This window comes from Falco punctatus, assembly GCF_963210335.1.
Source record: "Falco punctatus genome assembly, chromosome: 1".
NCBI lineage: Eukaryota > Metazoa > Chordata > Aves > Falconiformes > Falconidae > Falco > Falco punctatus.
Window position 1 is genome coordinate 98619286 of NC_137580.1, and position 26585 is coordinate 98645870.

The following is a 26585-nucleotide window of genomic DNA, read 5'->3' on the forward strand; positions in this document are numbered from 1 at the left end:
TGCAACTGTATTTCAGAGAGTAAATATTTCATGATTATAGTCCACGGGTACTAAATAAAATATGTCACCTTCTTGGATTTGGTTGCACTATGAAAGTGTGCCTAGAAATAATGGATTCTGTGATGGTTTGGGAAAGGACAACTATAGCTCTGAACCTTCCAGGGTTTAAAAGCAGAAAATATGTGCACTTAAACTGCAGAGGAAAGCGTTTGGTATGGCAATGTACAATCATTAAGGCTTTGGAAAGCTGTAACAGAATAGGGAATGCAGCAGAAAAGGAATGTGAATAAGAGGAGTGTGTATAGTAAACGTAGCTTTTTAAAGACCCTAAATTAATGTTCCAGAGAATAAAAAAGAAATCAGTTGACTGTATGATTTCATGCCCTCCCACATTTGTTCTGCTTTGTCTCACGCTTGGCTACACTGAAGATTGATACTGATTCTGAAATCTGTGTAGAGGAGTAGTAAGCGTTGGAGCTATTAGGTAGTGATCCAAACCAGCAACTCAGTTCTGGCTCAGAAACATCCATTGTCTCTTATGCTCTCACACAATTTCTCCTCCTAAATGCTGATGCCTTTTTTTTTTTTTTTTCCTCCTGTCTCGCCACACAAAATTGTGCTTAAACTAGACCTGAAAAGTAATTTTTAGTTTTGGTAATTTAAAGTGCTCAGCACTGTTAAGTACAGTGATAAATCATTTCTGGAGCTATAAATATTTTTATGCATTTGTAAATGTGTTGTTCAATGTGTTGGTTTTGATGCTTAATGAAACAGGGAAATTTAAAATTTGTATGAAAATAACCATCTGTATTTCACTAATTAAAAATTTACTGTAGCTTCTGTGAATTCATGTGTTATAAAATCACACTGTAGAACAGAAAGAAGCAACTTGAATGTGGCAAATCTTCATTCTATTAACCTGGGAAATGAAGACAGTTTTTCTAGTAAGGTAACTGTGGTAAGCTAGCTGCTCTTTCAAATGCCGAGGCCTCTAAAGAGGCTTTTATGTTCATTTAGCCTATTTTTCTGCATTTTATCACAGTAAAGATAAAGGTGGTGTTTATGATTTACTTTAGGTACCTCTGAGAATGACTACTATATTACTACAAACCCCCAAAATCCTAACAGTACGACATACAGAAAGTTTGTTACCTAATTTTTTCCCTTACTTTGGGGAACACCCCAGCACCTCAATGTCTGAATAAAACCCTAGCTACTTGAGCTGAATTGAGGAAAAAATTATAATTGGGAACCAGTATACTTGTTACATCTAGTTTCAAGAAACAACAGGAGTGAACAGCAGTGTTGTTCACATAGTCACACTTAGGGTGTTGTGGAGCCTTCAGGTTTGGTCTAAGACTGTATTTGAGCAACGCACTCTGAAGATGAGGTACTTACAGTTGTAGGGGAACTTCATCTGCTGTCTTTTGATGAGGTGGCAATAGTAAAGATGGAAAAACACATACCCTTTGTGATCAAGAGGTACAAGAACTTTAAGGAACAGGCACAAGAAACTGTTGTTAGTCTTGGAGTATTTCCCAACTGCTAAATATTTAAAACCATTTCAACAATATCTAATAGGTTTTTATTTTACTTCAAAACAAATTCAGGATATGAATTTTTCTCTAGTAATGTAGAAAAAGCTAAATTTGCAGTTAAGAATTTGAGCAGATGTCCGAAACAACTGGCTTTTAAAAATTAAAGCTCTCCCAATCACTTGCACCAACAAAAGTTGTTTTGTTTTTTATTCCCCCCTCACAAAAATTAACCATCTGCTCATTAGATGTGCTGCAAATGGAAGAGCTGAACTGGAGCTGGTGTGGTATGCAGCTTTTTGGCAGATGCTGAGAGGCGTAAGTAGGGTTTAGTAGTACTTTTCAATAATAGTAAGTGGTATAGACAGGCCTGTATCAGAAATAACCATGTGAGAACTATTTACATTCCAACCATGCCTATACTGCATGCATAGCAAGTTTAATACCCAGCAAGGAGGCCTCTACCACATGTTGCGGGCATGTTAAATACTGAAAACCATGGGAAGACGATTATGAAATTTCTGTCATCCGCAGCAGTACAAAACTCAACCCTCTGTGAGCTTCAGTTCTCCGTTCCCTGCGCACGGGAACGCAGGATCACAGACCCACAGGATGGTTTGGGCTGGAAGGGACCTCGAAAGACCAGCAAGTCCAAACCCGAACTACCGAAAGCAAACGTGTAGTGGAGATGCTTTGCATCTTCAGATATGGAAGAGATTTTATAACTGAAAATCTTTCATTTCAGTGCCTGACGGGGAGGTGGGCCGAGAGCCGTGCGTTCAGCGGGCAGTGTGCTGGCTGCGGGGGCTGCAGGGCATACGGACGGCGCGTTCTGGTCCCTAACGTGCGTGGCTGAACCCTCGTCAGGGGCATCTTAAAACTGCGGGACGTGACAGCTTTCAGGATGCTGCCAGTAAACTTCAGGCAGCTGTGGGTTAACCTGCAGTCTGCTTTCCAGATTTGCTTCAGATATCTTTTATAGTCAAGTAGCTCTACAAGATGTCCTGAAAAGTAATCAAGCAAATGTACAAATAATCAAGCAAATATATTTTCAACTCAAGATTTTTGTTATTGTTGTAACTGTGAGTGAAGTGGGGAAACGGGCTGATGCATTTCAAAGGGTTAATCGAGATAATTTTTGAATTAGTTTGATTGGACGTGGTTATAAACTTAGCTGGGAAATAAGAATCCTGTGAAGATTCCAGTTTTTATGTAACTAAATACTAGCTGAGTAATGAGTAGTACTCAGAACTTTGACACTGTTCTGAAAGATAAATTTGCTAAATAAAGCTGACCTTGATTTTGAAAAGAACAAGGGTAATTGCTAATAGAGAAGATGATGAATTAAGATTATCTTCTATTGAGCTGGTACCTACACCGTCCACAGCTGCCACAGTGATAGCCAAGCATATGGTTGGTGCACGTGGGGAAAGGTGAGTGGACGCAGCTATTAAACGATGGCCTCGTTAGCCCCCTCTATTTTGCTGTAGCCATTCCAACAGGGTAATTAATCATGTTGGGCTATGTCTCCATCTAGGGTTGCTGCACCGCATTCTAATTAAACACATTAGTGCTCCATCTGTAAGATAACAGGATAAGTTTTTCTTTAAACCTTCTATAAAGACTCTGTCAGGAGTAACTTGCCATGAAAACAGATACAGGACTGAAATTCAGGAACACAAATTCCATTCCTCTGACATGCGCTATGTTTTTTCCCCCTGAATTGCTGGTACAAGTGAGGAAGGACCAGAAATATTCAGAACTCCCTGATGTGTTGTTAAAACAAACTAACCCTGTAACAATAAGTTTAGGAGTGCAAGGCCGACCCTTAGGATCTCTTCCTTGTTTCAGTGTCTTTTAAATCTGGTATTTCTAAGGTCTTTTTACTTTATCTGCGATTGGGATTCTCTTTGTATAATGTGTTTGTTTCCCCATCAAAAGTAAAATAGAAAATACATAATCACTGGAGTATCGTATGTGACAATCTGAGATTTTTCTCATTGAAGAGGAAATGGAAACAAAACGTCTGTATTTCAGTGTGGAACTGTGGAGCACTACATAGTTATAAACAAATACATATCTGTCTTTACGAATATGAAGCAAACGGTTTAGTTTAAACACTAGTCATGACTGGAAAAATGCTAGAACAATCATTCGTTATGTGGCATAATACTGGGTGAAAAGGGACTCTGCAGGTGAGTCAGGATGGGCAGAATAAATTATCAGCTGATCAGTGGATAGCGGATCCTTTTAAAGTAGTTGTTACGAGTGCGTGTAAATCTGTTTCATGTGAACGTTTTTTGATTTCCAAACAATCTGAAGAAACCATTTACTCTTTCAGAATGTTTCTGTGGATACTGATCCGTACATGGCATGATTTGGTGCCTAGGGGTATCCTGTGCGGAGCGCAGCGGTTGGTAAAAGAGCTTCTGCATGATACGTTTTCCAGTCAAAAAGAAATTTTGGAAGAAGCAGGAATGATTGCTTCTTGCGATTTTTGATTTCTTAAATACCAACCAAGCAAGGTGTTTAAGATGAGGTGGAACAAGCTTCTCTTAAATACAGTGCAGGCCTTGGTGATGACACCTTTGCGCTGCAGGATTAGATAGATGGCCTCTTGAAGTCAATTTTAGAAATGTTTCTCTATTATTTTTAATTTTTCTACCTGTTCTGAATTCTAATTGACAATATTTTTGTGTTGTGTTTCTCAAAATGGTGTATTTTTTATCTTCTCTCACGTTCATTTTAATTGCACAAAATTTGATTGACTGATGTAGCCAGTAGGCTCTCCACTGCTTGGTGGAATGGAATAATTACTCTATGCCTTAAGTTTATAATTATGTAAATGCATCCTATGTAGAGTTTTGCCCTTTTTTGCTATACTATCACATTGTTAAAAATCAATCTGCTATATTTTCTTGTTTTAAATTTTCAATTAGTACTGCTGCATAGTCAGTTGTTTTATTTACATAGTTTTTTCTTCATGAAATTGTTTTATCCTTTATTGAATTTTGTTGATTGGTTTTAACAGCAATTTATCATTTTCTTAAAAAATCCTCTGTTCTGACCCTGTCTTTAGTAATGCTTTTAGTTTTGCCTAACTTGTCATGATTTACAAATTAATAAAAATACCTTCCATTTTATCACGTAAGCTGTTTGAGTAGGTATTGATTAATTACTGATCAAGCATAAACCTCTTCACTTCTCACTGGTACTTATTTCATTTGATAGTGAACCGTTTCTGGGTAACTCTGTGTCTGCACTTTACCAAGCTTCTCTGCATCGTGCTGTTTGACCACATTTCTCTTATATTTGAGGCATCTGTAGAACTGTCAAAAAGCCCTGCTACAGTGAAAGCGCAACACCTACTGTAATTTTCCTATCCTTAATGCAGTTACCATGCTAAAGGAAGAAATTAGTTTAGCTTGAGATCTGTGCTGGATAAAAAAACCAAACACACTTAGCTACTGGTTAAGCATGTCATGGGGTTTTCCATATCCATACAGACAATTTGTGAGATTTCTTATTCTGGTGTTTTTCCAGGAATTAATGTTAATCCCACCATCTTTCAGGAATACATATTGCTCTTAGTCTGTTCTCTCTACATTGCTAACCTGGATTTCATCAGGCCCAACTACTCTGGAAATGCCGGGCTTAACTAATTGCTCTTAGACCTGTTCTTTTGCCTGTTTAGGTTGTTGGCATTAACTGTGTCTCTGGAGTTGACCTGTTAAAGAGCAGTCTGAAGCGACCGTCAGTAGCTGCAATTAGTAAGTACAGTTGACTGCTGCCAAGTGCAGCTGCTGAAGCTTGGAAGCCTTTTAGTTAGCGTAGGAAATAGGAAAAAATCGCTTTTTCATTTAGAAGCAGGGTGACTTGACATCATGGAAATGCCCTCATTTTTCTGTTCTGGAACATTAGACTGATATCTGGAAACACTTTGGTGGCAAGCAAGGGAGATTTCAACAGAATCGCTAGATCTAGAAATGCAAGTAGTATCTTGGGAGAAGGGGATTTATGGGCTGCCGTTGCCTTGAGCCAACATGCTTGTTAATTTGTGATAGATCTAGCTTCTAGCTTTTGTCATATTTCTGTGGGTAACCTTGGAGTGACCCTTGACTGACGAGTGAGTTGGCTCTGTTGCACATGAAACTGTTTTGCATGAGAGGAAAATAGAATTGTTCATTTTGAAACCTCAATCTGTTGCACTTTTTCTCCACCTTTTGAGCTGCTTTCGAGTTCACAATTAAGCCTGTCTGAGTTGGAATCAGACCTGTAAACTATGTTTTTCACCTCTGTTAGAGAAGTTATTGCAGGGAAAGCTTACAGCCTTTGCTTACCTCTCATCATTATTTTGTTCCCGGTTGCAGTATCTGTGTATGTGTTTCCTTCTGACTGGCCTTTTTGGGATTGATAAAAGGAGGTGAAACAGAGAGCAAGTTCTGGTAAATCGCAGAATTTCTGTGGTAGTGGGAGGCAGTTTGTGTATACAGAGGTAGACAAACGCATTCATGGTATCAGTTCTTCGCTGTAATGTGAGAGAGAGCGCTAGTAAACCAGTTAGAGGTTGTTCATGTTGCCTCTATCGCTGTCCTGGCAACACAGTGTCCCGCAAGGAGTGGGTAAGTCCCTGCTAGTTTTTTCCACGTACTTGAGATGAAAATGAGGAAATCAGAGTGGCACCCCACGCCAGAGCGCTGAAAACTGCACAACCTTCTGCATTTACAGCACTCCAGAGCTTGTCATTCAAGCAAGTGGTTTCCAGCTGCTTCTTGCCCTTTGGTCTTACATTGGGCTTAGCGTTGCTCAGATGCTGTTATTAAAACACTGACTGCTCTTTTCAAAAATTCTGGGCTCACATAAAACTTTCCTCAATTACCTAGAGCTACTGTCTTCATTTCATGACAGGCTAGACTATGATGACTATCGACTTCTCTCTGTCAGCCTCAGAGCTCTAGCAGATCTGAGAGACCAAACTCCTGTCCTGAGTCTAGTGGTGGGATTTATCCTCCTCCTTGTTTGACTCAAGTGAAGGCTCATGCACAGTGTGTTTCTGCTGTAAGAAATGAGCAGAAAAAAAGGCACCTTAAGAAAAGGCAGCATCCAGATGAAATATGCTAGTGCCTGTATGTGCTCTTACTTAATGTTTTCAGGCAGCTTTATGAAATGGCATGTTAAATAAACCTGTTCTTCAATAGGTGTTTTTCCTCTTTCTTTTGCAATGAGATTGGAAAAGCTTCAAGAAAATGCATGTGTTTGTATGTCTTTGTGTGTATGAATACATACGTGTGTACATATGGTATCCCTCAATGTGTGCAAAAGTGATAGGAAGTAAACCAAAGGAAAAGTAAGTGATAAATAGCTATGAATTACTGGCTTTAGAAGTCCTTCAGGTATTCTTGACCTAATGGATAATAAGCACAAAGTACAAACTTCTTAAATAATACGGTGCACCCAGTTCATGTATAGTGGAATATGTACACTTTAGAGGGTTATATGCTGACTTGTACTGCAGGTCCTTAGGATGTATTATTGTTCAGGGAAGTCTTCAAACACAATGGGGATGCTGAAGTAGGAAAACAGTATTTTCTCATTAAACGTGTTGCTAACATGTTTCCCCTCCTAGCAAAGTGGTTACAAGTTGCCTCTTTGCTTTTGCCCGTGGTAGACTGTTTTCTAAACCTGAAACTATGTGTCAGTGTGTCCCGAGTCCTTTAAACTCAATCAATCCTCCTATTATGTTGTAGCTTAGAAGTAAAGAAGGAATAAATGACAGTTAGTTTGCTTTCGTTTCTATGCTGTACTTACTGATGGTGTCGCATTAGAAAGCAAAAATAAATATTTGTTTGCATTCAGTGTGTCTTGCCCACCTTTCCCGACTACCTCAAAGAAAAAAAAAAAGCTCAGCCAGAGCTTTATAGTGTCTTGAGGTAGAATTTGGAGGGGCAAGGGGTTTGGTGCAAAGTGTGGAATAAGAGGAAGGAATTGTCTGTCACTTGTTGAGATAAAGCAGCAACTTTGAAGATTGCTGAAGTTTCTCAGATCTTTTGGCTGCAGCTATTATTTTTTGGGAGCTACAGGTAACAAGAAGAAAAGTGGGCAACAGCCAGCTTAAATTTCTGTGACCCCGAACCGGATCCTCCTTGGAACTTGTGCAAATTCATGGTGGTGGCTCCATCTGACACTTTGCTAGACGGGAAAATAAAGAGATATAAGAAGGAAACTTGAGAAAGACTGACTCTAAAACCCAGCACCAGTTAGGGTACATACCACTGATTATAAATATTTATTTATTGAGTGATAGACTGAATCTTACAGCTTTTTAAGACCTTCACCAGAGATGTTGGAGATGCATTTCTCAAGTTACTGCTTGTTTCTTTTCCCAGTTTTCTAGGTGAATTCTTTAAACATTGGGTTATCAGATCTCTTGGTATCTTTTTGTCTCCTTTAATCTTCCTGGATGTGAAAAAATCCCTTTATTAATTTTGCCTTGAAACAGCAACTCCCATGAAAAACTAAATTTTATAAGGCGGTGTTTTCAATCTATGACAACTTCACTGAAAAATGCTTTTGACTGGCTCTATTCCATCTATTTTAAGTGTTAAAAGAACGAAGTCCCTAACAGTTGGCAAGACTGTATTCAGGATGTGACTCTCAGAAAGGTACTTTGTAACTGCGACAGAATTCAGCATCCTTGTAGCTAGATTAAATAAAAATTGATGACTGTAATGGTGAACTTGGAAGAAAAAAACATCAAAACGTGAAGGCTTGTGGAGAAACAATTCATTGAATGACTGGGTGGTAAGATTTTAGGGTATTGACTGCTGGTAAGTGCAAAGTAATGCTCGTGGGGAAAAACCCAACCCTGACTGCACAGACGTTGTGACAGGCTTTTAAGTTGGCTGTCGCCACATGGCTTTCAGGTGGGACACATGCTTGAAGTCTGTATGGGTGGTTCCCTGAAACTCCAGTTGATGCCTGACCAGCAGTTATCCCACTTTCCAGTCCTCCTAACCTCCTTGCCCCCAGATAGACTCTCAGGAATAACTGGGGAAAAAAGAGAGGACAAAAATATGGTATTTCTGTCTTCTTGAATGCTTTGAATGCAGTATCTGTCCATTTCAAAAAAAAGAGATATTAGAGCTTCAAGTAATACAGTGGAAAGTATATTGAGGATGTAGAAAGGCTTTCATGTAGGGAGATGCTAAACAGACTTGGGACTGTTCAGCTCAGGAAAAAGATAACTGGGATAATCTTGAAAAGGTCTATAAACTCATCAATGTGTAGAGAATAAAAAGATAATTGGGATAATCTTGAAAAGGTCTATAAACTCATCAATGTGTAGAGAATAAGAAATGATTATTTAGAGTTTTTTGTAGTACAAGAAGAATAGGGCACCTAATGAAATGATTAAGCAATAGATTAAAAGAAATTAAATCGTAGCATTCTAGGTATTTTTCTGATAAGCTATTCAAGTCAGAGACTGGAGGACAGCCAGTTCAGGGAAGCAGGCAGTGAGGGTTCAGCGTCACTGTAGGTCAAGTTGCGAATGGAAGAAAATGTCTCTTTTGGTTATGCGTGTGTGGTGAGGGCTGTAATGGCTGAATTTCGGTGCTGCCATCAGCTTTCAGGCTGCGGGTGTGGAAATAGGGTGTTTTTTCCACACACAACTTAATTACCTGGTGGGATATGCAAGCATAGGGTGTGGTAGAAGCTTGCAGAAGTATTTGGGTTCCACTATTAATTAGATAACTTCATAGATGAGAAGACTGTTGAAGAGCATGATACGTAATGGTCCGGATGTGCCTTAGGAAGTCCCAAAAATGCGAGGTTGCCAGGAGCTGGCTGAGTGTTGCAAAGGGTTGCTTTAGACTTGCCTGGAGTTGTAGGCATCGTCAAGTCGCCACCATCTGAGCCAGCCTGCTGAGGTGGGTGGGCTTCGGTCTAACCTTGCAGCTGTTCCTGAGCTCGGGGCTTTCCACATCACAGGTGAGCGTGTAGGTCATGGGTCTTTGGTCTTGGCATATGTCTATCTGCCTTTAAAAGGTTTTGAATGATTTAGTTATGGCTGAACACAAACATTTTTCAGATAATAGAATTATTTTTCTTCCGATTTGCCCTGCAAGGTAAAACCTATTTTCTTAAGTGCACTAGAGAGCTTCCTCGCCGTGGAGACAATGATAAGTGATGAGCATTACGCGAGGTGAGCCATTGATCTCATCTCCAGAGAACAATGAGCCTGTCCTGCATCGCCAGTGTTACCCATAGCAAAGGAAAAATAACGTAGGGGGTTTGAGGAAATGCAGATTTTCCAGTTTTCAGGTTGCTAAAGAGTTAAAAACCCACTGTGAAGAAAAGGAAAAAAGCATGTTCCATTCAGAGAGCTTAAGGCCTTGTGCAAAGAGAAAATGTTTACAGGCAGGATAAAACATAAGCAATTTAGAAATGATTTGAAAACTGTTTTTGAGTAGATGGGGAAGTAGAATGGGTGTGAGCCGAAGAGAACACGGCACAACAGATGAAGTATTAAGCAAGGTTTTGCAAGGGGAAAACCTTTTGGGTTGGAAGTCAGCCCTTTTTCCCCATGGGGATTCCGAGGCTCTGTTTTGGTGGTCTGTACAGTAGAGACTGAGCCTTGGCAAGCCGAGGAGTGCATGATGTCATTGGATGCATAACATATGCACGGAGAGCTAGTAAATGCTGTTCGCACTGCAGCGCGCTGCCAGATGTGTGTGCTGGAACGCACTTTGAGAAATGGAAAAACCATCTTTATAAAGATACTAAGAAATGATATAAGCATGTCCTGTGCGGAGCCTGGTCCTGGTCTCAGCCACAGTAAAGTAGACTCTGTAGGGTTTCTCACCCCTAAACCCCAGGTTTCTGCTCTTGGGAGCCCTCCGTATGGAAGGCCTTAGTCAGGGCTTTTCTGTTGTTCAGAGGTGAGCTCTGGGAAGCTCCTGTTTTACCCAGAGAACATTTCTAGAGCATCTTAGTGTGAATTATTTGCAGCGGAAGAGAATGAAAGGAGTCCATTCACTCCAGTTTCCACTTTTCATTTGCTTCCTATTACGGATGGCAGAGGCTTCTGGTGCCAGGCACTGCTCTCTTTGCTGGTGCACAGCCCTCTCTACAGCTCACCAGGCTTCCAGGAATGATTTCCATCTCTTACCCAACAGTGCTTCACATGCAGTAAAACCAAAGGTGGGTTTATGTTTTTTCTGTATTTTGGGGCAAAAATAGAATTTCATTCTAGATTTTGATGTCAGCTAAGAATATTGGTGTCCAGTACAGTATATGTTACCTGGTCACTGGTGTGCCAAGAGTTAAATTTGGCTTTGCTTCTTCTTTTTGCACTGGCTCTGAGAGATTAAAGGGAGGAGGGCAGCTGCTGGAAGGCAGCAGCAGGAGAACGCCTACAGAAGGTCAGGAATTCCTTATCCAAATGGGACAGCATTTCAAGCTTGAGAGCTTTATTCTGTTTTGTATATTTGTGCTATTTTTCATGTTTACTGATGGTTTTTCCTGCTAAAAGGATTATTGCTAACTGATGGTATTGTAATCTTGCTGGTCTGTATACAAGACTACAAACAAGTCTCCTGTAACAGTTACGCACAGAAATTGCCACTCTGGAACCTTTGGAGCTGTGCTGTTTCGGAAAGGTCTGTTTGAGATGTGCCCTGATCACTGCCTCAGAAGAATGTGACATCTGTGACTTGGGGGGAGATTTGTATTTTATGCTCATTGAGTAGAAACTGTTCTTCTGCTGAGTTTTGAGACCATGCACCACAAAAGGGATCCGCTTCCTCCTCGCTGGGATACCGGGCACCTCTGCCAGGCAGACGGTAACTAGCGGCGGGCAGAGAGACCCTGTCAGAGTATGCATCGCTGCTCCTCAGCTTCCAACTAAGGAGGCCAATGATGTTCTGTGCCATTTTAATAAGGAAGAGCACAGCCCTGTAAATGTCATTGTGCTTGGACAGATATGGTAAATGCTCCCAGGCTTCAGGCTCCAAGGCATGAACTTTTACCAAGTGGCATCAGAAAGGGGTTTTCTTCCTCATATACAAGGCACATATATCACTCTATAGAAGGAAGATCTGTGGGAGGTATGTTTCCAGACTGATTGGACTGGTTTTGTCTGTTGTGCCAGAAGGATCCTGACCAAGCAAGCTAAATGGCTGATTTAGTAGGCCAGGCTACGGGATTTAGGGAAAACCTGTCTGTTCTGGTATGTGGTTCCTGTAGCAGCTCAGTTCAATCCAGCAACAAGAACTCCCCCCCTTTTTTTTCTCCCTCCCCTCTTCTTTTTCCTTTTTGTCTTTTTTATTTTCATGTTTTGTTTTTTTCTTTTCTTTTCTTTTCTTTTCTTTTCTTTTCTTTTCTTTTCTTTTCTTTTCTTTTCTTTTCTTTTCTTTTCTTTTCTTTTCTTTTCTTTTCTTTTCTTTTCTTTTCTTTTCTTTTCTTTTCTTTTCTTTTCTTTCCTTTTCTTTTGTCTTTTAATTGAGGCTTCAACGGTTTGGAATAAACCATTGTAAAATTGGTTTAGGTTTTGGACTTTGAAGTTCTGCTTGTTTGGCCTAAGCCTTTACGCAGGTTAATTAGAAGGGGCTTTTTAACTAGAAGAATAATAGTAAGATTCTCCTACGTGCAAATATGAGCTTATTGGCAGCACTTTACCTAAATTATGATACTTACAGAATGGCAGTTGGGTAGTGATGTGGAAAACTGAGTCACCCCATTCCTGACAGCCCGCTGCGTTGTCACGTAGAACAGAATAAGAGTCTGTGACCAGGCAGAGAGAATAGATCACACTAATTTGTGTCTCACTTGTCTGTCATCGCTTGTATATGCAGCACATAAAGAAGGCATCACACGTAACAGGGAAATTCAAGATCTAGAGGGCCTTTTCCATCCCTCATCCTATCCATGATAGAATCTACGTAGTAAATTTTAGTTCATTCTTGCCCTTTCTTATTTTTACTTATAGCAGTCAAGTAATTCATTCCCACTTGCTCTTTTAATCTCTGACACACATCCAATATCTGCTGCCAGAGCTGCAGCGTTATCAGGTTAAAGATTCTTGCCACATCTTTTTTTCCATATACAATTCCTTTATTACATTTTCAGTTCTATTTACGTTTTCTGTGCTGTTTCTAGATTATCAGTAACTGCCTGGTGAAGTGCTTGGAAATGGGTGCAATAGCAGAGGAATAGCAAGGCTGCCTTAGAACTGGAATAAAATGTTATCGTGATCATCCTATCTGTGGTAGAATCTACATAGTAAAAGATGAAAATGGTGTGTTTTGCAGCTATTCAAAACTTTTGGTTATAATTCTTACCTCTTTCCGTTCCCAGTTGCTCTGCAGTTGGCTTTGCCATTGAGTATCAAGGTTTAATTGGTTTGCATCAGTAGAACTTTCGATGCGAAACTGCTGATGAACTGATTTACACATGGTTAGAAAAGAATCCTTTTTTAGAAGTAACAGAGAAGGTCATTACATTATTTTTATTCCTTTATTCCTTTTACATTTGCTCGTAGTGACTGTTCAGCAGTTTGAACTGGATAAAGCCTTGGTTTCTGTGCATACTAATGCTCAAGTCACAGGAGCCTGGAACTGTCAGTCATTAAAGTAGTTACTTCTAACTGTGTGATTATGTGAATTGAAGAAAGGAAATGGTATAAAGGAATTTTACCGTTAATATGCTTCCTCAAAGCTAACTCTGGAAAGGAAGTATGGCCATGTTTTCCTCTGCTGATGTGCTGTATTCAAAAGGAAAAAAAATTCCTTGCTTTGAATTAATCATAGTTTTATGAAGTCCAGGAGCATAAACCAGATCTTTTTTTAATGGCAAGACTTAATTTTAAAGGTCTGTCTGTAAACTTAGCAAATAAAACAAATTATTGATCCTTTCAAGTCTAATGACAGCTTTACTTGCCATGGCACAGCTTGAAAAGACCACTACCAACTACCGACCTGCATTACAACGTGCTCTGTATTATCATGGTACAAGCTCAGTGTGATTTGGTTTAACATAAAGATTTAAAAAAAAAAAAGTTTCAGGTTGGTTGGATGTCTGAGGGGACTGGTAATGTATTGTATAGATTTAGACATTCACACACAGGTCACTGGTTTGAAAAAGGGTAGGTTTGTGAGAAGTTGCTGGCTGCTTGGTGGTCTGTTCAGATGGCATTTGCATGAGAGGAGCTGCATCTTCAGTTGGCATTAAGCAGTTCTGGCTGATAGTCCCAGCTGGCTGGTAGTCAAAGCAGGGGGGTCCTACATGAAGTGGCTTGTGGAGCCTGGGCACTGGGTTCTGCTGTGGACGCAAGAAGTAATCTTTATTCTGAGGATTTCAGATGTGTCAGAAATGATGTTGCGGGGAGTGTTATAATGTTACTCACTCTTTTCTGTCTGCTTTGTGCATGGTGCAAGGACCCTCTCTTTCAGTGGCATCCACTGCTAATCTCACTTTTTTAGAATGGCAAAATCTGTGCTGGAGAAAAAGGAAGGTAAAGTGAGTACAGGTGACACTTCAAGTAGAGTTTGTTGTTTTGGGTCTGCTGTGAGTTCATCCCATGTAATAGATCACCCCTTGTAATAAGTCTAGTAAGAAAAGAGGCTAATTGCAAGAATGGATTATGGAGCAAATGTCTGTTTACATAATCTTTCATTAGCCAGTTTGGTTTTGCTTTAGAAAGTATTTAAAATTAATCTTTTATCATCAGTAACCACTTTTATGTAGACACGGATCAAATATTTTCTTATTTTTGGTTCTTGCAAATAACTAACCCCTCAACTTTCCTGTCAGGCCTTGGATGGAAATTGCTGCATGGTTGGGTCCTTCTGTTTCTCCATGCAGAAAAATGTCAGTACCTCTCTAAGCCTTATGTTCTTTCATGCTGAATGCTTGAACACACAAAGTTAAATGAAGTAGCTATATTCTTTGTATTTTTAGGCTGGAGCCAACAGCTGTCCTAGTTACTCTTAAATGCTCTCACAACTTTATGCTGAAAAATGTAATTGCAAGTCAGGTTCTGCATAAGTGTTTTGTGCTGTAGTGGCGTGCTGGTCTCTGTGCTGCAGGATGGAGCCGGCCGAGACTTGCCTTCATCACTGGCAGGTTCTTATGTTCTTATTTTGATGAGCTCCCCTAAGCTTACTGGCCAAAGTAGCGAAGTTAAATAAAACTGCGTCAGAAACCCACCGTCATGGTGGTGAAGTGGCCTAGACTACATCTACAACTACTCATCTGATAGAGACACCCCCTTTTTGAGAGTCTGGGCTCTGTGAGAGCGGAGGGGGTGCTGCACCCTTCGAACCAGGCACATCTGCTGGCTGTGGACAGCTTGTGGCCAGATCTGGGCTGACAGCGGTGTTTGTAAGCAGGACAACGTAAGGTAAACCTCCACCTGGATATGCTTCTCCAACCAGATGGTTGTTGTAGGTCCTTTCCAACTGAAACCGTTCTGTTCTAAGAACCTTCGATGTAACTCCTCAGGGTCCAGACGGCCCCTGCCGCAGTGCTTTCAGTGATACTGTGCAGTTTTACAGCACCTGAATGTTGTTTCCCACTTTTGAAATGGTTCTCTCTGACATGGCAGTGACAAGTTATTATTCACATTAACTGTAGCCTAAAGAAAGAATTGCTCTTTGAACACCTTTCTAAAGAAGAGTTATTTGATTTTTTTTTTTTTGAGACCTCATTGCCTGTCTATCTGTAGAGACTTTGTTGTTGTACAGAAGTTCGGTTTATTCCTTTCCTCTGTTCTCAAATGCTGTAGCAGTGGAAAGGGCTGCTCTGTAGCTTCAGCAACTGTGGTTTGGGGAAAAGATGATACTGCATATGGATGAATCGTGTCACATCTCTTATTCATAGAGTCCCAACTGAATATGTGAACAGACACAAACGGAATTCCTGTTCCACATTTTACAAGAAAGTTCAGCAGTAGGACTGTCTATCATTGTAAATCAGTAAGAGAAGACTCCTGAGAGAGTTACAAGTGCTGTTTCTGACTGTTACCGGATCTTTTGTTGAGTATCTCAGGGCTCGGGAGTAGGATAGCTGGTGTAATATACCTGCATTTCCACTGTGTGGAAGAGAAATTTTTGAATAGACAAAACAGATCTTTTACAACACAATAGTTTTATTGTGTAGCCCTTTCAGAGGAAACTTAAAAAAAAAAATAAATTGAATTAAACCTTGCATTTCTTTACATTTAGAAAGTATGTTCTGTGTCCTGCAAAGCACAGAACCTGTGCCCAGGAGGTTTCCTCTGGACATCAGGGAACACTTTTTCCCTGGGAAGCACAGCCAAGCAGTGGCACAGGCTGCCCAGGCCATGGAGCCCCCCTCCCTGGGGTGGTCAGAAGCCCCTGGACATGGCTCAGGGTGGCTTGCCCGAGCAGGAGGCTGGAGGAGGTGACCTACCTCCAGAGATGCGTTCCCACCTCAGCCCTCCTGGGAGTCCGTGGTTTATTGCCTGCAGACAAACTGCAGCCTCCAAGGTTCCCACAAAATGATCCAAGCACTAAAGGAAAGTAGGCTTTGCTGTTTTAGCCATGTCTGGTTTCATTCTTAAATTTTTATTTTTCAGTAAATGGTAATGGCTTAAGCTGCTGGCCATTGGGAGGCAGGCCCTGCGGAGTGGCCAGTTGCTTGGCAACGAGCAGCAGCAGGGTGGGGGGTGAGGGAGGGAGAGCAGCTTCCGAAGGGATGAGCAGCAGCATCCCCCCTGAAATCACGGGCTTGCGAAATGGGACAGTTTCCTCAAAGACCTACAGCACTGGGGAAGATTTCTTGGGGACGTGAGGGAATATTGTGAATATTGGAACATGGAATGGAGTTGTGCTTGCCTTTGAATTTGGCTACTTAACGTCAAAACTATTTATTTCTAAAGTCCCCGCTGATGAGGTCCGACTGGCAGTACTCCCTGTGTATTCCCTGGTCTAAATCCTTGTTCTTGGCTCCACAGCATTGCTGCCAGTTCTTTGAAGCTCATCAGTGCTGCTGTTTAACCGGGTGGACGAGGTGCTGCGGAGTGCGATGAAGCATGGGTGCAAGAACGGATGCCCACACGTGCATGAGCATGCGCAGACACATGTGCAGACATGGGCATGCCCATGCACGCATTCTGTTCTCTTGTTCTTCCCCTCCCTGATGTGTTGCTCCTTTTCCTGTGTGTGCTTTCACTCTCCAGCTCCTTACTCCTCCTCCTGCCCCACTGTGCTGCAGCCCCTTTGTTTCTGGCAGGAGAAGCAAGAAAACCAGCCTGCGAGTTGAACCTGCCTCCTTTGGGGTGTTTATTGGCTTGTTTAAACTTGTGCATTTGGAAAGATACCATGGAACTGCATTACAAAGGGACAGGGCACTTCTGCCTTCTCCAGTGGGCAACCCCCTGCTGCCTGCATCTGCTTTGGAGCAGTGACGCAAGTTTGACCCAAAGTCGTGCCTGTGCATGTTGTCAGACTGTATCTGTCAGGTTTTTTGATCAAATTAGCAGTGTCGCTAAAGAAATGACTGATTTCCTTGACAGCTGGTTCTCACTAGAAGTTTCCTCCTCTCAGCTGTTTATTTGTTCTTTTCTGTGCTAAATCTACTTGCCAGACCTTTTAGCGTAACCAGCTAGAAGTGGACCTGTGTAACTTAAGGATGTTAGGGGGAAAAAAAAGAGAACTGAAGGCACTGAGGTGTACAGGAATCTCTGTTTCAAGGGAAGAAACACAAGAGCTCTTAAAGCTGGGTAGCACTTTTCACCTGCAATTTGATCAGATCGCCCCTGTATCCACAGCATTGGAAAATGAGCGCTCAGGAAATGTGGAGAAGAAGAGCCTAAACTGATTACGAGTCTCAGAGCATCCTAGTAAATAATGACGTAAGGTGAGGAAGTCCAAAGAGTCATGGAAAAACAGTTGGTTTTACTGCAGCGTCTGTAGCAACAGACATTTCCATCAGTTTATATTCTCAGGATAAAGGTGGGCGAGGAAAAAGATGGAGTGAGATGGTCCTGCTGGGATGGATGAATGTGCAGTCTTGGCTGTGTGAATTTTCTCCTTGCTTAGAAGGAATCTAAATGAAATTTTCTCCTTTGATATTAAACTGCTTGGCTGGAATTACAGGAGTGACTTGGTGGCACTCCACTCCTGTTACGGGCATGTATAGGGCCATCCTGTACTAGTTAAAATCAATTAATTTCCAGCATGCTCAGATAATAATACTTTCCTTCCCTTAATGTCTCTTCTTGGCTCACTGTGTAGTATTGTGGATTCTTTGGAAAAAGTACTGTCCTTAAAGACTTGGAAGGTGCCTGTCATGCAGTTAGTTCTGCCATTACTAAGCAATAAATAACATGCCTTGAGAAATAAGGCACCGTTTCAGTGCTCTGAGGTGAAAGGAAGTTCCCCCTCAACCTCAAGCTACGTTCCATTAGGATCCGCAGAAATATCCATGTGGAGGTGACTGGACCTGTCCCTGGGAGGGTGCCAGTCCCCCTGTGGCAGCTGGTGGCTGCGCCGTGGCATGGGCAGATCCCCACAGTGTCACCAGCCTTGCGAGCGGGGCAAATCGGTTGCCCTATTGTCCTGGTGTGATGCATGTGTTAAATAGGTGATTTATTTGTCTCTTAGAATTTCTTACTTGAGGCAGCAGCGGGTGATGGAAGTCAGCAAGGGAAGACTGAGAGAAGACCCTTCTCCGGGAGAGGAGAGATAGCAGAAAGGATACTTTTTTTTGGTAGATCTTTGCCTCCCAAGTATTGCTTTGACCCACATCTTGACTGAATTACACTTGTCTCCATAGCAGCAGTAATTGTGCTTCCTATGGAAAAAAGGAGGGGGAAGCCATAATTAGAAGCAGGTCCCAAACACGATGTTTTCTTCTCAGAATCATGTAATGGAAGAGCTGAAGCTTCTTAAGCCAATAACGGAGTCACAACCAACAGTTCCAAAGCAAACGCATTCCTTGGTAAGATACAGTTAAAATTTGTAAGATACAGTTAGGATTTGTTTCCTGTCCAATAAACTACAGAAGTACTTGTTTTGCCGTAAGACTATCACATAAATATTTCACAGGCACAACTGCTTCTCTTGATGAATACAGTCACTAGCCAGAAGATTCCTGCTCGCATCCTTAGGCTTCTTGATCTGGGAGTTCCCCACCTCTGCCTTGTAGGGTGCTGTGTATGATTCGCTTTCCCCTTGCAAAATAAAGAAGGATTTGCCCTCTCCCCCATACTCATTTCTGAGTATTTTAGAATATCGACTGAAGTGTGTGCCCATGAAGAATCTGAGTGCCGCCTCCATGGGGGTTTAGTTACTTCCCCATGTTTTGTCACTGTTTGTTCCTGCTGTAGATGAGTTTGGCTGGTTATTGTGTTTAATATTAGACTCACCCTTGTGTGGACGGTTCTTTCTAGTTCCTCATGTGGAGACCTGGGAAGTATTTATGTGTTCTACATGCATCTTCCTTGTTGAAGTGTTGGACACTGAGCGTACCGGGTTTGGTGGGGATGGAGTTGATTTTCTTCATAGCAGACCATATGGTGCCTTGTTTTGGATTTGTAACCAAACGAGTGTTGGTAACACACAAATGTTCTAGCTATTGCTGAACTGTGCCTGCACAGCACCAAGGCCTTCTCTCACCCTGCGATAGTGCTTGTTTCCTTGCACCTTTTCTCTCTTATGTGTATAAACGTGCATGTGTAAACGCTTACAGTCACAATCGGGGTGCCAACAAGGACTCTCTAGCTATGCTGCAAAAAGCAAGATGATGAAGTGGGGCAGTATGCTGTTCTCTTTTTTCACTTTCCTTTTTTCCCCGTTTTTTTTTTCCTCCACCCCCACCCCCTGTTTTTGCTTTTCATTCTCCCCTCCCCCCACCTTTTATCTTTCAAAGTAAGGAGTAGGGCTCTCATTTGGAATACCAAAGAGCAGTGTAAGGAACGATGCAGTTTCACCATTTATTTCCCAAAGGGTGGGAAAGGGATGGAGTTTTATCACAAGACTTGGTCTATGAATTAAAAAAGAACTGCCTAATTTTAGGGCAAAAGCCCTAAATGAGGTAGAAAATACAGACATACACTTGCATGCCTTCCAAAAATGAGTGTTTCTTGGTGGGTTTATTTTCCATACGCATTCCTGGCGTACCCCTCTCTGCACTGCAGGCAAACCTTTGGTGGGAATGCTGGCTGCCTCCCATGTTCCTGCTCGTCTGTGGCTGTGTTACAGAGCCATGCAGTCACAGAATGGTTTGGGTTGGAAAGAACCTTTGAAGGCCATCTAATCTACCCCCTTGGTATTAGGGAAATACCACTCCAAGAGATATTTTTGTGTGTGTGTGAAGAAAATACTTACAAATGAGTGCCTGGAAGCAAGGGTGATGGATCGCAAGGAGCAAAACACGCAGTGCAGTGTCCCGTGTTCCCTGCGACCAGCGTGGGGCCGGGGTCTCTGCAAGCGTCTGTTCCCTACGTCCTAGCTCAGATGTCAGTGCTTGAGAGGGCACTCTATCACAACAAGATTAGCCCTAATCTTGTATTAACCTCTTGGATCATTTTGTGGTACCTCTGAATGATTTGTAATTAGTAACAGGCACCTACAGCCCTCAGACAATTTGGCCTGTGTGATCACCTCCCCCCCTTACCCCTCATGAATGCAGTTGCCAGTAATAAATGCTGAAGGCTCTTTCCTTATCTTCATTTCAGTTCTGCATCTCCTTGAACAAAATTGTGCTACAACTCTCTAATTAGTCTTAAGCAACCAGTTTTTCTCACCTGCTTCTCCTGTCAGAAGTGGTATGTTCCAGATAGGTATATCCTCATTTTTCAAAGCCCTGTCCTTGGTGTTTCAGCCTGGATTATACCCCTGTGAAAAGAGCTTTTTCTGCTTGACTAAACAAAGCATTTTCTGAAGTGATTTTCAGTCTTTTGAAGAGAGTCAGCTGCTGAGATGTGAACCCCAGGTAACCTAATAATGAAAATAATCCACGCTACTGCTGTACGGCACAGAACAATCCATCTTTATTATCAAGAGAACAGGGTGAAATGGTTCAGTCTAGTAGCAAAATGCAACAGGAACAAAAGGCAGGTGGACCAGAAGGGGCTGGTGTAATCTGCAAAAACTTTGAAGGACCTTGAATCGCTTCCTTGGCCTGCAGTGTTCTCACCCTTCAGCATGCACTCTGAGGTGTGCGCCAGGGTAATGCCGAGCGACGCCAGCACCTGCGGTTGGAGTTGGTACTTCTCTCTTCCCATGTAAGAAAGAAATGGCAGGTTGCGTGCCCAGAGAACCTGGAGTGAGGAGGCTGGAAGTAAATTTTGATTCTAAGTCGCCTGAGTACTTGCCATAAATTGACACCTAGAGATGAGTTAGGATTTGTTGATTTCTGGTAATTTAGAGAAGTGAGATTCTTTTCAGAACTCCAGTACACCAATTACTACGCTTCAGGGGAGTTACCTGCTCCCAGACCAGGAGAATTTTCTGAAATACTTTCTCCCTTTCCCTTCTTTAGCAGCTGCAGTTGCTCAGATCAAGTGTGCTGTACCTTTAAACAATTGCAAGCTGCCATGTTTGCATTCAGCATGCTAGTTTGAGGCAGACAAAACAATAAGACACAGAATCATTGTAATGAATTGAAAGCTGCTTTAATAAATTCAGAAATAAAAGGATTAGATTTTATTATGCTTCATGAATTTGCCAGGGGACTTGGCTATTAGAAGGCTGATCTACATCCCTCTTGCTGTGTTGGTGTATTGTTAACTGTTAAAATGCTGGCATCTGTCAGGATACCAGTCCAGTGAGTTCACGGGAAAGCATACATCCTAAGATCAAGTGGTTACTCTAAATCTTTATGTATGTGCCAAATACTGTCAGATCTAGCTGCTTGCTAAACGGTAGAGTGACACAATAAACTAAATTCTGATATGCTTTGGCTAGCCAAAGTTGCGCTCTTCTCACCAAGCCATCTCCAACCGGACATTTTTCTACTTGCAGTGTATGTGATTGCTTCTAGGTGATGCGCTTTGGCTGAGTAGAGGGAATTTCAAGGTGTACAAAGGTATTAGAACTTTATTGAAAATGAAGTGTTTTGCAAGAAGAGAGGTAGTACATCAAATAGTTGTAGGTTCTTATCAAGGATTAATTTGAAAAAGACACTTTCCAGTTTTTTTCATTGAGTTGTAAGATTGAGCTCCAATATCGGATATGTCTTAATAACACACCCCTTTCTTCTCTGTTAGTCAGCATCTTTAGGAGAGAAGGAACAGGTGTTTGGCACAATATACTGGACTGTCAGATCCACAGTCTGAATTTTAAAAATACCAGTAAATCAGGGAAATGGGGCCGGGGCTGGGCAGGGGGCAGTATTGGCGTAGCCAGTCATTTTGGTGGATGGTTTTGTGCCAGCCTGCCAAAATACTGACCGTTATTCACTCACAAATATTGGAAGGAATAAAATATGTTTGTTCCTTATTGATGTACATTTGGAAGAGAAAACGCTGTTCTCTGGGAGCTGCTGTCACAGTGTCCAGAAGGCTGGACCATTCATTCAGAATGGATTCATCATGGTGTTTCTTACGCAGAAGAGATGTCGGTAACCTGTGACAGGCTCTATGACTGGGGCATAATCCTGTATGGGAAATGATGGCACTTGGCTCTCCACACACAAGCAATATTTTGAGCCAGGGATGCTGGGATGGGGAGCTGATTGGTACTTTTCAGCCATTTCACCTTTAATGAACTGAGAGGCATTTAACTTTGATGGACCAGTGTTATCTTCTGCTTCGTATTCGTATTCTTACATGGCTTGTCCACTGATTCAGTCTGAACTGTATGAAGCACTTGCACTTGAATTTTCTGGGCTTTGCTGATTACTTGAGAAAATGAATTGGTTCACTTTGAAATGGACATGAGGATTCTGTTCTCACGATGGAGGAGATGGAAGCTGCCAGCATAAGAGGATGGTTTCAGCATCTTCTGGCGATTGAATCACGACATACTGAGTGGCTTCCAACCTGGGAAGAGAAACTGGGACCTTAAAAGCAAACAAAAAACCATGCTGCGTTTTCTTTAATCTTAAAGAAGTCAGACAAATCTCTGACTTTGAAAGAGTAAAGACTGTCTGCCATTTCCTTCAGATACCTGGCATTTATACTGCCTTTATTCTGGGTATTTTCTATGGCTTTGAAAATAGTGCCAACATAATTTCCTTTTTCAACAGCAGAAAAAAAAGCAGTTTAAATATAGCAGAAATGCCAATCACTGGAGTAAGACTTAAGATTAGGAGTGAACCAGCTCACTCCTTTTTGTGACAGGTGTATATGCACAGCTCCTGCTTTGCTTCCTGTTAATTATCTTTAGGCAGGAAGAATTTCAAAATCTCCTGTTGATCATGTCAAAACAACACATTTCGCAATCTGTCCATGAATTAAATTAAGCTTCTTTCTGACAGCATCATGGTAAATGGCATTGTCTGATTCTGAGCGTTTATTTTCTTTACTTGAGTACCGACTCTGCCATTTACAGAACTCTTTAAAATTGCCAATGCTGGTTTTAAAATATATGGAAATCAATGAGTTTCCGGGCATACTGGCTCTACTGTTAGTGTAATAGAAGGGCATAGCTCCATGATACACTAGCTCTGATGAGTAAAACCAGATGGAGTTCCTTTTCTGCACTGCCACACCTGTTCTTTTCTGTCCCTGCTGCTTTTCAAAGCTTTATTTTTCACTTGCATCTTCTCGGCGATTTAATTTATAGCGTGCTGCCAGAAGCTGTCAGTAATCCAGATGAAGGTGGGCGAACAGAAACACCAAACTGAGAGCAGGTGTTTGAGGGTAGCACAGGACAAGATGTGAACTACCGAAGGCAGCTTTGCGACCAAGGCTGATGTGTTCTGGAACTGTTGCCCAAGGTTTGGCTTCATTTCAGGATACGTGCAGTGATTGTGGAAGGGATGCAGCCTCTGACCGCAGAGGCTCCGAGTTGAAACAGCCCATGTGAGTTTGCTGCTCTTGCCTCCACGTGGTCTGAGGCATACCGTCCTTCAGGACTGAGGAACTGCAGTGAAAAGCAGCTGACTCTTTTATTTCCAAGGGGCCCAGCAGCGAGGGTTTGTTGATCTGTGTTTGGATGCTACATTTGACATTACATTTATTGTTTACCTCTGAGATGCTGCACTGTTGGTCATTCATCATAGCAATGAAAACTACAACTCTGCACCACTTCAATAACGTAAAACCCAGTTAAATGGTGGTGTGTTCATGTATTAAGGATTTTTAAGTCACCTGAGATACTCTGTTTGGTTTTTTTAAGAATGGTCTCGGGACCAACATCTCAGGCTAAAGCTGTGCAACTTCAGCATAAACTACTTCTCAGAGGTGGTCAGAACGCTTAAGCTGCCCAGCTTTACCTTCTGCGTGCAGCATTGTTAATCGGTGAGGAAGTCACAGTGGGAACAAATACTCCGACCACAATATAAAGCTGAAACCACACAGACATTCCAGTAATAAACTTATGGTTAAATTTCTTGAACAAGCAAACAACAAGAGGTAAGATGCTGCATCTGTCTGTGGTTCTGCCTTGTGTCTTCAGTCGTTCAGGAGGAGCGCTGTGTGCACTAACTGCGTTTCACCTGTGACCGCTGTGCTGGATCTTGGCTCAGCTGGAGGCACCGACTGCCTGAGAGCCAGCGGGAGGTGGCCTTTTACATCACAGACAAGTTACGCTTGACCCAGTGCGTAAATGAATGGGATGCTGACAGACCTTCTTCTCTGTGATCCTCTCTCAAGAACAAACAGCCGCCTTTTCTTGGAAGAATCCTAATGAGAGAGTAAAACATTAGGTTGCAGATTACAGCAGGTGGTGTAACCCACTTTTGGGTGACCCACTTTGCTGCAAGAAGTTTATTCTGCTGTATTTACTGGGGAAAAGAAAGACAGAGCAGATTTCTCTTTAACCAGAGAAAATCTGCATTTTGGAAAAATAAATAATGCTATTACAGGAAGAAAAGCCAGAGCTTCATAGAATCAAATCAGATCTTACATCCTACAGGGGGATGTTGCTTAAGAATGCACTTTATGGACCACTTCTGAATCTTCGATCTTTTTTATCCAGATGAAACAAAGCTCAGTGCTGAGGAATTGATGAATTGGGATTGTTTTCAATCTAACAAGCTCTGCAGGTCCTACCCAACAGCACCACGCTGTAACAGCAAGACGCGGCAATTCGGGTTCAATGCACGTGGGACAGTCCAGGATGAGCAGAAGAAACAGATGCACGGAATAGGGAGTTTCATGGGAAAATCAGTTTCATCCTAGTTTGTTTATCCCTTTTCCCTGGCTGTGAGCCGCAGGAACCGGACAGGCTCCTCTCCCTGAAACATCCTCCGCTGCCCGCTCCACCGATCGCATTTTACACCGCGTTTGCTCGCCCCTCGTGCGCGGGGTGCTCCGGCCCCCGAGCGGCAACGCACGGCGCGTCCGGGAGCCCAAACGCTCCTTCCCCCGGTGAACCCTGAGCGTTGCGTTTGTAAACCCCATCCCGGGCTGCTTTGAGCCACCGTCCCGGCCCCCCCCGGGGAACGGACGTACCGGGGGGGGAGGCGCAGCTCCGCGCTGTTGCCGGTGCGAGGCCGGGGCACTCGGCGTTCGGCACCACGGCGGGAGCGGCCGCGTCTCGGGCGCTCGGTGGCGTCTGCAACTTTCACCGTGGCAAAACCAGCGGCAGAACCGCAGTACTTGGCCCTGCGGCTCGTCCAGCGCCCGCCTCCGGCCGTTCCTCAGCGCACGGGGATGCAGCCCGGCCGGCGCCGGCCGCCTTGGGGCACGGCGGCGCCCCCGGGCGGGGCGGCGAGCAGGGCCGTGCCTCCCACTCTCCCTCCCTCGGGGCGGCGGGCAGGCCCGTCCCGCCGTCCCTCCCGCAGCGAGCGGCCGGCGCGGGGCAGCACCACCGCCTGTGTGCGCCGCGGCCGCCTGCTGGCCCGGAGGCCGCGCGTCGGGGCCTCGGCGGGCGGGGCGGGGCGGGGGGCGGTCCCGGGGCTCCCGGCCGGGGCGGGGCGGGGAGCGGAGCGGAGCGGGGCGGCGGGGCGCTGCCGGCGGGGCTCTGCCGGCGCCCGCGCCCCTCTCTGCCTCCGTGCCGCGGCGGCGGCTCTCGGCCGCGCACTCGGCGCAGGTGCGGCCGCGCACGATGCGCCTGGGGGCCGCGGGTCCCTGCGGGCCGCGGGCGTGAGGCGGCGGCGCGGCTGGCGGCCGCCGGCGGAGGAGAGCCCCGCTCCTATGGCCGGCGCGGCGGGGCCGGCTCCTCTCCCGCGGGCGCGGCGGGGCGCGGCGCGGGCCTGGCGGCGGGGCCGGGCAGCATGACCGCGGGCTGCCGCCCCGCTGCGCTCGCCGCCGGCACCCAAGCGCGACCTTGATGCTCCGCGTTCCCGCTCTACAAATATGATGAAATGGCAGCCCCGGAAGAAGGTGGGTGGCGGGGGGCGGGGGGGGGGGGCGAGCCCCGTCCCGCGGGCGGGCTGTGTGTCCCGGGGCCGGCCGGGCCGCGCTCCGCCGCGCGTGTCCCCGTCCCGGGAGGCGCCGCGAACTTTTCCGATCCCCCCGGCGGCCGCCGCGCCCCGCCGGGGCCGGCGAGGGGAAGCGGCCGCGGATTCGGGCGCCCCGGAGCCCCCCGGCGCCCCCCGCTCGGCTCGGCGCGGCCCGCCCGGCCCCGGGCCGGTCCCTAACATGGCCGCTGGGCGGGAGCGCGGCGGGACGGGCCCGGGGCTGCCCGCTGCCCGCCGGGGGCTCCGGGGCTCGGCACCGCGCTCTCCCGGCGCGCCTGGCGCTGCTTTTTATTGACATTCTTTTAAGGGAAAACCTAGCGAGCCGTGCCGCCCCCTCAGCAGTGACCCCTTGCTCCTGGCAGCTGTAGGCTATTACACTTTTTTTTATTTTCTACGTCGTGTCGTGTCCCCCCCCCCCCCTTTTTTTAATTTTTTTTCTTTTGGAAAAACCTGCTTGAACCAGCAGGGCTCCTTCTTTCTTTGTAGAGCGATGTGTGATACTGTGTTTTACATCAG

General features: G+C 44.0%; 1 protein-coding gene across 5 annotated transcripts in view; it reads left to right on the forward strand.

Moving 5' to 3' along the window:
* TTC28 (tetratricopeptide repeat domain 28) overlaps nucleotides 1-26585 on the forward strand; it is a 191592-nt gene that overhangs the window by 36645 nt on the left and 128362 nt on the right. Inside the window, exon 2 of one of the 5 annotated variants that reach the window (XM_080405598.1) lies at nucleotides 16510-25992. The exons of 3 other annotated variants lie outside the window; for them this stretch is intronic. In XM_080405598.1, the coding sequence (XP_080261724.1) occupies nucleotides 25966-25992 (27 nt within the window). In that variant the 5' untranslated portion in view covers nucleotides 16510-25965. Of the gene's footprint in view, nucleotides 1-12196; nucleotides 25993-26585 lie in introns of those variants that run through there. One more of the 5 variants, XM_080405597.1, reaches the window with a different exon arrangement.